Below are 13,672 nucleotides of genomic sequence, written 5' to 3' on the forward strand. Positions count from 1 at the left end.
AACTTGGGGAGCCTGCCTGTGTACGTTTTGGTCAGTACCTACTACAGTACCAACTTACTTTTAGATTTCCCCCACTACAAAAGAAAAAAAAATTTCTTAACCGTCATACTTGATATGCTAGATATGCTTGATGCACAAGCTGCCAAACCCTCTACCTCCTGTTTCCCCACAAAAAAAAAAACCCCAAAAAACCCTTTAAAGCAACACCAAAACTACTTAACTTGATATGCGCAATGCGCATGTTGGTAAAACCCACCTAAACAAAGTTTAACCTTATAAAAAATGTTCCTTATTCAAAATTAAAATACCAATTCCAAAAATTGTTATTTATGATTAACCTACAGTTTGTATTTTCTAAAACCAGATACGGTAACATTTTCTATAGCAAAGATTTGCATTACGCATTTGTATATATAACCTTTACTGCATGTATACCCAATATTACATTTATCTTGAAAAGAGACTACTGACAGTTTTGTGAAATTTTTAGTACTATATTTTTTTAAAATTTACTTTTTTTAGGGTACAGTAGGAGCTACACTGCTCTTTATTTGAAATACAAGTACATTATGGAAAACAACAAAAATGCAGAACACATCACACATCATTTATACACACACAAAACACATGTTACAGCACAGCTATTCAAAATACCAGCATAGTATGAAAAACACATAAACAGGGCAGGCAGGCGCACGCACACACACGCACACACACGCACACACGCACACACGCGCACACGCGCACACGCGCACACACACGCACACACACGCACACACACACACACGCACACACACGCACGCACGCACACACGCACGCTGGATGGCAGTACTCACATAGCTGTCTCAGGCAGGGTCTGGCTGGCAGAACCTCTATGGCTGGCAGGGCCTCTCTGGCTGGCTGGCAGGGCCTGGCTGGCAAGGTCTTGCTGGCAGGGTCTCTCTGGCTGGCTGGCAGGGTCTCTCTGGCTGGCTGGCAGGGCCTCTCTGGCTGGCTGGCAGGGCCTGGCTGTAAAGGTCTTGCTGGCAGGGTCTGGCAGGGTCTCTCTGGCTGGCAGGGCCTCTCTGGCTGGCTGGCAGGGCCTGGCTGGCAAGGTCTTGCTGGCAGGGTCTGGCTGGGTCTCTCTTGCATGGAAGGATCTCTCTTGCTGGCTGGTACATTTGGGAATGACCTGTCCTCTTTATATAGTTTTTGGGTTGTCTGGGCAAAGTATCCACTTTTTGGAGCATGCTCAATTAAAAAAGCGGATTGGGGCGACGGATCCGCCAAAAAGCGGATCGCGACGGATCCGTCGCCCATAGGCGCCCATTCTAAAAAGTGGCGGACGCGACGGATCCGCCGCGGTCCGCCTTTTCGGTGGCGACAAAAAACGTTACAAAGTCCGTCAATGTCTAGACAACGTCCGCCCAATATCGACGGATCCGTCGCATGGCGGATGGAACGGACGACCATCCACCACAATCCGTCGCTAATGCAAGTCAATGGGAAAATAGCGGATCCGCCAAAAAAAAAATGGCAGATCCGCTATTTGACGAAAATGGCGGTTTTTGACTGACGCCGAAAGACTGAAGTGTGAAAGAATACATTTCAAAAACCTGACCTGCACATCCAAACATAGACTGAGTGTGAACAGGTGCTGAACCCAGAGTCGCCAACTCGTATATAGTTAAGTAAAAAGGGCAGCACACTGCAGCGCCAAAACATGCAAACTTGAAAACACGAAATTTGAACTGCATTACTGCACTAGAAATATGAAAAATGAGAGCTTTTAGCGCATAAAAATGGCCATATTTATGTGTACCTCGTAGCCACTTTACGGCATCTCTCTTATACGAGGTCCTACGCTTGACCTACCTCGCTGAGAATAAACGTCTCCATCTGAATGGGTACATGTGAAACCTCTTCTTGGACTCAAATTCTCTCTTTCTGTGGAGGGGTATTGGACCTACTATAATTAAAACACCTGTGGCTAGGAGGCGGGGAGTGCACGATCAGAAGGCTAAAGAATACATTTCAAAAACCTGACCTGCACATCCAAACATAGACTGAGTGTGAACAGGTGCTGAACCCAGAGTCGCCAACTCGTATATAGTTAAGTAAAAAGGGCAGCACACTGCAGCGCCAAAACATGCAAACTTGAAAACACGAAATTTGAACTGCATTACTGCACTAGAAATATGAAAAATGAGAGCTTTTAGCGCATAAAAATGGCCATATTTATGTGTACCTCGTAGCCACTTTACGGCATCTCTCTTATATGAGGTCCTACGCTTGACCTACCTCGCTGAGAATAAACGTCTCCATCTGAATGGGTACATGTGAAACCTCTTCTTGGACTCAAATTCTCTCTCTATGTGGAGGGGTATTGGACCTACTATAATTAAAACACCTGTGGCTAGGAGGCGGGGAGTGCACGATCAGAAGGCTAAAGAATACATTTCAAAAACCTGACCTGCACATCCAAACATAGACTGAGTGTGAACAGGTGCTGAACCCAGAGTCGCCAACTCGTATATAGTTAAGTAAAAAGGGCAGCACACTGCAGCGCCAAAACATGCAAACTTGAAAACACGAAATTTGAACTGCATTACTGCACTAGAAATATGAAAAATGAGAGCTTTTAGCGCATAAAAATGGCCATATTTATGTGTACCTCGTAGCCACTTTACGGCATCTCTCTTATACGAGGTCCTATGCTTGACCTACCTCGCTGAGAATAAACGTCTCCATCTGAATGGGTACATGTGAAACCTCTTCTTGGACTCAAATTCTCTCTTTCTGTGGAGGGGTATTGGACCTACTATAATTAAAACACCTGTGGCTAGGAGGCGGGGAGTGCACGATCAGAAGGCTAAAGAATACATTTCAAAAACCTGACCTGCACATCCAAACATAGACTGAGTGTGAACAGGTGCTGAACCCAGAGTCGCCAACTCGTATATAGTTAAGTAAAAAGGGCAGCACACTGCAGCGCCAAAACATGCAAACTTGAAAACACGAAATTTGAACTGCATTACTGCACTAGAAATATGAAAAATGAGAGCTTTTAGCGCATAAAAATGGCCATATTTATGTGTACCTCGTAGCCACTTTACGGCATCTCTCTTATACGAGGTCCTACGCTTGACCTACCTCGCTGAGAATAAACGTCTCCATCTGAATGGGTACATGTGAAACCTCTTCTTGGACTCAAATTCTCTCTTTCTGTGGAGGGGTATTGGACCTACTATAATTAAAACACCTGTGGCTAGGAGGCGGGGAGTGCACGATCAGAAGGCTAAAGAATACATTTCAAAAACCTGACCTGCACATCCAAACATAGACTGAGTGTGAACAGGTGCTGAACCCAGAGTCGCCAACTCGTATATAGTTAAGTAAAAAGGGCAGCACACTGCAGCGCCAAAACATGCAAACTTGAAAACACGAAATTTGAACTGCATTACTGCACTAGAAATATGAAAAATGAGAGCTTTTAGCGCATAAAAATGGCGATATTTATGTGTACCTCGTAGCCACTTTACGGCATCTCTCTTATACGAGGTCCTACGCTTGACCTACCTCGCTGAGAATAAACATCTCCATCTGAATGGGTACATGTGAAACCTCTTCTTGGACTCAAATTCTCTCTTTCTGTGGAGGGGTATTAGACCTACTATAATTAAAACACCTGTGGCTAGGAGGCGGGGAGTGCACGATCAGAAGGCTAAAGAATACATTTCAAAAACCTGACCTGCACATCCAAACATAGACTGAGTGTGAACAGGTGCTGAACCCAGAGTCGCCAACTCGTATATAGTTAAGTAAAAAGGGCAGCACACTGCAGCGCCAAAACATGCAAACTTGAAAACACGAAATTTGAACTGCATTACTGCACTAGAAATATGAAAAATGAGAGCTTTTAGCGCATAAAAATGGCCATATTTATGTGTACCTCGTAGCCACTTTACGGCATCTCTCTTATACGAGGTCCTACGCTTGACCTACCTCGCTGAGAATAAACATCTCCATCTGAATGGGTACATGTGAAACCTCTTCTTGGACTCAAATTCTCTCTTTCTGTGGAGGGGTATTGGACCTACTATAATTAAAACACCTGTGGCTAGGAGGCGGGGAGTGCACGATCAGAAGGCTAAAGAATACATTTCAAAAACCTGACCTGCACATCCAAACATAGACTGAGTGTGAACAGGTGCTGAACCCAGAGTCGCCAACTCGTATATAGTTAAGTAAAAAGGGCAGCACACTGCAGCGCCAAAACATGCAAACTTGAAAACACGAAATTTGAACTGCATTACTGCACTAGAAATATGAAAAATGAGAGCTTTTAGCGCATAAAAATGGCCATATTTATGTGTACCTCGTAGCCACTTTACGGCATCTCTCTTATACGAGGTCCTACGCTTGACCTACCTCGCTGAGAATAAACGTCTCCATCTGAATGGGTACATGTGAAACCTCTTCTTGGACTCAAATTCTCTCTTTCTGTGGAGGGGTATTGGACCTACTATAATTAAAACACCTGTGGCTAGGAGGTGGGGAGTGCACGATCAGAAGGCTAAAGAATACATTTCAAAAACCTGACCTGCACATCCAAACATAGACTGAGTGTGAACAGGTGCTGAACCCAGAGTCGCCAACTCGTATATAGTTAAGTAAAAAGGGCAGCACACTGCAGCGCCAAAACATGCAAACTTGAAAACACGAAATTTGAACTGCATTACTACACTAGAAATATGAAAAATGAGAGCTTTTAGCGCATAAAAATGGCCATATTTATGTGTACCTCGTAGCCACTTTACGGCATCTCTCTTATACGAGGTCCTACGCTTGACCTACCTCGCTGAGAATAAACATCTCCATCTGAATGGGTACATGTGAAACCTCTTCTTGGACTCAAATTCTCTCTTTCTGTGGAGGGGTATTGGACCTACTATAATTAAAACACCTGTGGCTAGGAGGCGGGGAGTGCACGATCAGAAGGCTAAAGAATACATTTCAAAAACCTGACCTGCACATCCAAACATAGACTGAGTGTGAACAGGTGCTGAACCCAGAGTCGCCAACTCGTATATAGTTAAGTAAAAAGGGCAGCACACTGCAGCGCCAAAACATGCAAACTTGAAAACACGAAATTTGAACTGCATTACTGCACTAGAAATATGAAAAATGAGAGCTTTTAGCGCATAAAAATGGCCATATTTATGTGTACCTCGTAGCCACTTTACGGCATCTCTCTTATACGAGGTCCTATGCTTGACCTACCTCGCTGAGAATAAACGTCTCCATCTGAATGGGTACATGTGAAACCTCTTCTTGGACTCAAATTCTCTCTTTCTGTGGAGGGGTATTGGACCTACTATAATTAAAACACCTGTGGCTAGGAGGCGGGGAGTGCACGATCAGAAGGCTAAAGAATACATTTCAAAAACCTGACCTGCACATCCAAACATAGACTGAGTGTGAACAGGTGCTGAACCCAGAGTCGCCAACTCGTATATAGTTAAGTAAAAAGGGCAGCACACTGCAGCGCCAAAACATGCAAACTTGAAAACACGAAATTTGAACTGCATTACTGCACTAGAAATATGAAAAATGAGAGCTTTTAGCGCATAAAAATGGCCATATTTATGTGTACCTCGTAGCCACTTTACGGCATCTCTCTTATACGAGGTCCTACGCTTGACCTACCTCGCTGAGAATAAACGTCTCCATCTGAATGGGTACATGTGAAACCTCTTCTTGGACTCAAATTCTCTCTTTCTGTGGAGGGGTATTGGACCTACTATAATTAAAACACCTGTGGCTAGGAGGCGGGGAGTGCACGATCAGAAGGCTAAAGAATACATTTCAAAAACCTGACCTGCACATCCAAACATAGACTGAGTGTGAACAGGTGCTGAACCCAGAGTCGCCAACTCGTATATAGTTAAGTAAAAAGGGCAGCACACTGCAGCGCCAAAACATGCAAACTTGAAAACACGAAATTTGAACTGCATTACTGCACTAGAAATATGAAAAATGAGAGCTTTTAGCGCATAAAAATGGCCATATTTATGTGTACCTCGTAGCCACTTTACGGCATCTCTCTTATACGAGGTCCTACGCTTGACCTACCTCGCTGAGAATAAACATCTCCATCTGAATGGGTACATGTGAAACCTCTTCTTGGACTCAAATTCTCTCTTTCTGTGGAGGGGTATTGGACCTACTATAATTAAAACACCTGTGGCTAGGAGGCGGGGAGTGCACGATCAGAAGGCTAAAGAATACATTTCAAAAACCTGACCTGCACATCCAAACATAGACTGAGTGTGAACAGGTGCTGAACCCAGAGTCGCCAACTCGTATATAGTTAAGTAAAAAGGGCAGCACACTGCAGCGCCAAAACATGCAAACTTGAAAACACGAAATTTGAACTGCATTACTGCACTAGAAATATGAAAAATGAGAGCTTTTAGCGCATAAAAATGGCCATATTTATGTGTACCTCGTAGCCACTTTACGGCATCTCTCTTATACGAGGTCCTACGCTTGACCTACCTCGCTGAGAATAAACGTCTCCATCTGAATGGGTACATGTGAAACCTCTTCTTGGACTCAAATTCTCTCTTTCTGTGGAGGGGTATTGGACCTACTATAATTAAAACACCTGTGGCTAGGAGGCGGGGAGTGCACGATCAGAAGGCTAAAGAATACATTTCAAAAACCTGACCTGCACATCCAAACATAGACTGAGTGTGAACAGGTGCTGAACCCAGAGTCGCCAACTCGTATATAGTTAAGTAAAAAGGGCAGCACCTGTTCACACTCAGTCTATGTTTGGATGTGCAGGTCAGGTTTTTGAAATGTATTCTTTAGCCTTCTGATCGTGCACTCCCCGCCTCCTAGCCACAGGTGTTTTAATTATAGTAGGTCCAATACCCCTCCACAGAAAGAGAGAATTTGAGTCCAAGAAGAGGTTTCACATGTACCCATTCAGATGGAGACGTTTATTCTCAGCGAGGTAGGTCAAGCGTAGGACCTCGTATAAGAGAGATGCCGTAAAGTGGCTACGAGGTACACATAAATATGGCCATTTTTATGCGCTAAAAGCTCTCATTTTTCATATTTCTAGTGCAGTAATGCAGTTCAAATTTCGTGTTTTCAAGTTTGCATGTTTTGGCGCTGCAGTGTGCTGCCCTTTTTACTTAACTGAAGTGTGAAAGAGGCCTTAGGAGATTAGGGACAGCTGTCGCATGAGTGGGGGCACCATTCTCGTATTTCTTATGGTGCCAACCTCCACATCTAGGTAGGTGCCCAGTTAGAGTGTTATCCAGGGACAGGTCACTCATTTGCACACATCGGCTGAGTGAGACTGTTGCGATATATGAGCACAGTTACATTTTTATCACTTCTATGTGCTATCTATGTGTTTTTGGTTTGTGAGGTCTAATTTTGGGCTTACCTCTGTAATTCTATATCTGTGACAACAGAGGCTGTTAATAATCATTTGCTATCATTGATAGTGTATTAGGTAATCGTACATCAGAGGAGATATAGCGATAATTCTTCTCCCTAGGATTTTTTAGCCCTAGATATGAAGGAATTTACAGTTGGGGGATACCCACATTTTGGTACTATTTTATTCACTTATATATTAAAAGTTATATTTTGTTAGGGTTTGCCTTGGTAAGCTGTTATATATACCCTTGGTAAATATTCAACTTTGTTAGAAGTTACAATAACACTATAAAACCCATAACAAAACTGCATAATTTTTTTTCAACATTTCACCCCACTCCGTTTTTAAGTGCTTTACTGTATATGATAAAATTAATATTGTAGTTCAAAATCACAAAAGAGCGTTAATTTAGGAAATAAAGAAGTTATGGCTTTTAGAAAAAGAGTAGAGAAAAATTAAAGTGCAAATTAGAGAAATTACCTTGCGATGTAGGGGTTAATACACGCAGCAGAAATCGTGAACACTTGGAATGTGTAGTTTATATTCCATAACACAGAAATAATGGATTTTCTATATTGGAGGCAAAGATTGCTCCCATTAAAGCCGACAAATGCTTCAATGCCATCTCCCTTGTAACATGAACAAAGCGACTCTGACAACCAGATATCAGCTTCAAAGCCAAATACCCATTCTTTTTCTACAAGACGAGAGCAGTCAATATTTTGACTCTTTTGTCTGTTAGGTATCATGGTGTCAAGATAGAGTTTGAAAAGTAATCTGGAACACATACTATACACCAGATGAGTATCACTCCATAATCAGAGAGACCCATGTATACAGATGAAAAACTGATGTATAGTCGGAAGACAGAGAATCTTGAAAGAGAACTTTACATTTAGACCATTAAAATTAAATTTGTACAGTGGACTCCCAAATTGTAATGTTAATTGGTTCCAGGACAACTTTTGTAAGACCAAGCTATTGTAACAGGAGGAGACCATAAATGGAATTCTAGTAATAAATAGAAAACTAATAATAGTTTGTAAAGCCCTTAGACGTCAACTCCCCCCTGTACCCACCTCACAAGAAAACTCCAAAAAGCAAACAGAATGTAGGAAAAATGTGCAATTAGATAATAGACATAAAACAATAAATTCTGTATAAAAGGAAAAAAGAATTCCTGGAAGTTGTAAATTGCTTTCTATTAAAGGGATTATCCACTACTCAGACATCCCTTACTCATTTCCCATGTTTCCTCATTGTAAAATAATACCACTTATACTCACCTCCTGTTCCAGCTCTGGCTTTCGTGGGGATTGTGTGATATTGTACTGTCATGTGGTCCCTGCGGTCAATCAGCGTTGGCTTCATGTTTCATACCTTGGAACAAATCACATGCATCCGGAGGGAGAAAGGGTGAAACATAGGGACTGGAAGGGGATGTCCGATTACTGTGCAACTCTTTAAAAATTAGCAATTTGATTCACACTGCTCTTGCTCAGTGTCAAGTCTGATTCTCTGTGGAGCAGCTGGTCTCAACTTCACGGCCTACATTTTTGGCCCAACATCGTGCAGGCCTCAATTACATGCTCAGCCATGAAAAATCATGACGAAGTGTGAGGCCTGAATAGGCTGCCAAGGATGCCAGGTAGACTTTGGCTGCTCAAGAGAACTGGACTACAGACCAGGGCAGCATATGCTGAATTGCTCAGCTCTACTTTCTATGTAGAAGCCAGGAACTTCCTTTCCTGCTGTCCAGCTCATGGCGGAGGTAAAGAGCAATAGAGGACATGTAGTGATATATAGAAAAATAGCATCTTCCAATCACTCATCCTTTGGCACTGTATATTAAATGTTGTTACAAGTTAAAATAGCCCAGGAAATCTATCTATATAATTGTCTAAGGGGCACTTCCGTCTGTCTGTCCCGGATATTCATTGGTTGAGGCCAGCCAGTGGGCATATACAAAAGGGCAGGGGAGGCCAGGAAGTATGCAGAGCGAGTCCCCGCCCACTCCGTACAGGCCAGGCCAGAAGCGCTGTAAAGGGGGCGGAGTCGTCCGGGACCATGGGCGCTGTTGGGCCTACTGGGCAAAAAGCCGGGGACTAATTTAGTGGCCGCAGGTCACGGCCAGCCAATACAGGCCCGGCCAGAAGCGCTGCAAAGGGGGCGGAGTCGCCATGAGGAAGGCAGAGCCGCCCGGGACCATGGGCACTGTTGGGCCCAGAGCCTTGGCTGAATGATTGCAGCAAGAAATATATTTCTCTATAACACTCTGGCATTTTAAAGGAACTATAGTTGAAAATATCTGAGACTCATCTAGCTCTGCCCCAGGCCGGCTCTTCCCAGCAGTGCTAAACATTATTGACAGATCTCTCACATATCAAGAGACTAGTGATGAGCGTGTGGGTTCTAATCCCACCCAGGACAACATCTGCAAAGAGTTTGTATGTTCTCTCCGTGTTTGCGTGGGTTTCCTCCGGGCACTCCGGTTTCCTCCCACATTCCAAAGACATACTGATAGGGAATTTAGATTGTGAGCCCCATTGGGGACAGCGATGATAATGTGTGCAAAACTGTAAAGCGCTGCGGAATATGTTAGCGCTATATAAAAATAAAGATTATTATTATTATTCGTTGCTCAGGTGACTTCTGAGTATTTATGACTGCTCAGAGATTTAGTTTTCATCATGGCAGTTGAATGATTTACAGCTACTAGCCAGCTTGATTACATGTGGGGATTCCCTAGCAACCAGGCAACCCCCACATGTACTCAGCCTGACTGGTAGCTGTAAATCATTCAGCTGCCGTGATGAAAATCTAAATCTCCGAGCAGTCATAAATACTCGGAGGTCACCCGAGCATGTGTGGGACAACCCGAGCAACGAGTACACTCGCTCATCACTACAAGAGACCTGTCAATCACCTAAAAATGAGCTAGCTGGCACTGGACTAGTCTTGTATCCAGCTATAGTCCTAGGCCGGATAGTTAAAGTATATCTTCTCTGAAACGTTGGAGTATATTTTTTTCTGAAACTGTTATCATGGGGGTTTCTTTTGCACTTTTGGTACTTTTTTGGTACCTGGTGTTTTTTTTCATGCATTTTCCCCATTGGCTTCTTTATATGATGAAGCTCTGCAATTCAGTTGTTAATGTTTATGGACAGATCATGGAGGGTCTTCGCCATGTGTTATCAACATAATTGAAACATGTTTCCCAATTCCTTATTAATGTCAGCTGTCTTTCGCAGATACACTTGGCAAGTTCAAGATAAGACTGATGCAAATAATGTTGCCTATACATCCGGAAAACTAAGTCTTCATACTGATTACCCTGCTCTGCAGTATCCTCCTGGGGTAAGTTCTCTAATGCTTAAGGAATACTTCGGAGAGTTGAAAGCATGATGGTATTAAATTTATTCCCTCTACCAAGAAAAATACAATCGTACAACACCTCCTAAGGAACATAAGAAAGTGGTTCAGGTAAAAGCAAAAATAACAAAAAGACAACCGTGTGTTGTGTATTGCCCCCATACACACTGTTCTTACCTAGAAGAGAGTACTAGGGGGCTGAATATGACACACTGATGTCTTTTTTGCTATTTCAGAATTCCAGTTTCATGCACTGTCCTCTTAGGTTCTGAGCTATGGAAAGGCCTGTTGTAAACCCCCCACACACACACACACACATGCAGCGCCCCAGAGACCTGGTAGTTGCAGTATGACACTCTACCACTAAGGGGAGTGATGGTACGTCTGATGGCACTGAAGGATAGATAGGGGATGGATAGAAAGTTAGTCAGAAGCTGACTGGGTTGGATTCAGGCAACATCCCGTGGCAGGGGGTGTTGCAGGGAGAAGACACAGGGGGGTCCCTGTCAGGCGTGGGAACCTGGCAGGTGCCTAGCGAACAGAACGTTACGGAGCCGCGCCTGCACTACCTTGCGGCGGTATCCTAAGAAAGAGACAAGAAGAGAAGGATATTGTGGAACAGTGTAAACGAGATCAAGCAAAATGGAGTACCAGTAGGAGTCGTGCCGTGAGACTGAGGCAACATCATACTGAGACGCGTAGCCGGTGGCCGGAACACCGCGGGAGTAACTGACTTTAGGCCTTACTTCAAACTCCGCAGGACAGTTAATTATAGGTTGGCTGTCTACCTTAAATTTCCTAAGAAGACATAGGGGGCAACAGTGGGAGAGGGGCGTCTCTAGGGTCCCGGAAGACCTCCAGGCCTTCCCGTCATATGGGTGCGTCCTAGCCAAAACATACTGGGGGACGAGAAACTAGCAACATCTGGAACTAAAGAGAGAGAGAGCTGTAAAGAACGAATGAAACGAGAACAGCAGTTGTGAGGACTATTCCGAATGCTCAGCAGGGTAGGACTACAACACACAGGCGCTAGTGGTGGGCAACGATTTCCATCTGCGAGGGAAACTCTGGAAGTGCCCATCAGACCGGCCGGTCTCTGATAGCCCTGTTAAACGTGCTCTGGATTGAGGATCCTGAAGTCTTCAGTAAAGAGGTAAAGAGACTGCAACCCTGTGTCCTCATTATTGCCTGCACCTCACACCATCCCCATCTACCTTACTGGGAAGCCCTGGGGACATACTTCACCTGTGGGAAGGTATACCATCCAGCTGCTATTCCATCACCCCAGCGGACCCCACAGCAGCGTCGGTCACCCTGACCGAACACCACAGGTGGCGTCACGAACACCTGACAGACTCCTATCACCCTTTTATTGGACGCCCCTTAGCAGGGTCGCGGACCGGGTCTAGCCACCGTGACAGCCTCAGAACCGAACCAGAGAGGCCCGGTACCGAGAACTCGTGGCCCTGTGTCTGGGGGCAATCCACACACACACACACAAAAGTGCAGCATGGACTTAATAGATCTAAATGTGTCTAGCTGTGTGTATGAGGGCCTTCAATTCTAGAGAAAAAATATTTGTGATCACTTGAGTATTCTTTGTCTTGAATACACTCGTGTCTGGGATGCAGTTACTGACTGCTCAACCATCCAATCTGGTACAGGGGTGTGCTGAAGCCGTCAGTACTTAGATTGACAGCTCAGTGTACAGTCTGGTGTCAGAGGTGCTGGGCTATCTTCACGGCTTGTCCCTAACAAGTGACTCCGCATCATATTTTTTAGATCCTTCAGATCATTAGAAAATTAGAAATACTCAATTCCAGTGCCTTTGATTCCTTAAAGGGAATGTGTAATCTCATAATGACCTATTTTTTACATCATGTTGTGTTAGGAAACTTTGCAACACAATTACTGTATTAAATGCTACAATTCAAAGGATAGAGTTGGAGTCATTCATTGTCTGCTAATGAATTAGGAAAACACGACTCTTTTGAAATTCTGGTAGTGCTCAAGTAGGATAACCAAATTTGTCTGCTGCAATGTAGAAATACTTGGCACTCATATAGGTGTATTCAAGAACTTATTTAATGAAGAAATTCCAGAAAATTAAGAGATGTTTCGGTCAATACCTGACCTTCTCATAACAAAAAGTCCAGAAAGTCATAAACAAAATTAAACTATAGAACAACATCATCACTCAATCCATGTCATTAAATAAACAGAGAAAAAAAACATGACAACTTCACAGAATGCCATCAGTAGCATCAATACACATCATGGTGAGAGAAAGAATGCAAACTCCAAATTAAACTCAGTTAGGAGAGACAGTGCATTGCATTATTAGTAGTCACTAATTCACATAGAGGTAAGGTAGAGAGAGCCTTGTCATAGTGGTATTGTTGGAAGCAAGAGGTGCAGTGGATGACAGGTGACCAGCTGCCCTTTGAAAAGCAAGACTAGCAGAAAGAAGGCTAAAGCGATTAAAGAGCCGAATACAACCCTGCATAGCTGTGGATCAGAACTCATACCATCTGGATAGAGGAGATCTTTGTGGAAGTGCACCCTGTGGGAGTCTGCAGTGTCCAGTGTCCACTGATAGGACAGGAAGTGCTAGTGAAAACTCATGGCAGGAAGAATTAAAAGGCCCAGGAAAGCATGGAAGTGCTTCTAACAATACCACAATGACAAGGCTCTCTCTACTTTATCTTTATGTGAACTAGGGACTGCTAATGCAGGGCACCGCCTCTCCTGAGTAACATAGTTAGTAAGGCCGAAAAAAGACATTTGTCCATCCAGTTCAGCCTATATTCCATCATAATAATTACCCAGATCTACGTCCTTCTACAGAACCTAATAATT

The 13,672-nt window shown here is 43.7% G+C and overlaps 1 protein-coding gene across 1 annotated transcript in view; it reads left to right on the forward strand.

Annotated features, from left to right (window-relative positions):
* The window catches only part of BBOX1 (gamma-butyrobetaine hydroxylase 1), a 458,160-nt gene that overhangs the window by 357,027 nt on the left and 87,461 nt on the right, over positions 1-13,672 (forward strand). Inside the window, exon 5 of the mRNA XM_069740409.1 lies at positions 10,693-10,798. Within this exon, the coding sequence (XP_069596510.1) occupies positions 10,693-10,798 (106 nt within the window). The remainder of the gene's footprint in view (positions 1-10,692; positions 10,799-13,672) is intronic.

The sequence above is a fragment of the Ranitomeya imitator genome, chromosome 9, assembly GCF_032444005.1.
Source record: "Ranitomeya imitator isolate aRanImi1 chromosome 9, aRanImi1.pri, whole genome shotgun sequence".
NCBI classification, from domain to species: Eukaryota; Metazoa; Chordata; class Amphibia; order Anura; family Dendrobatidae; genus Ranitomeya; species Ranitomeya imitator.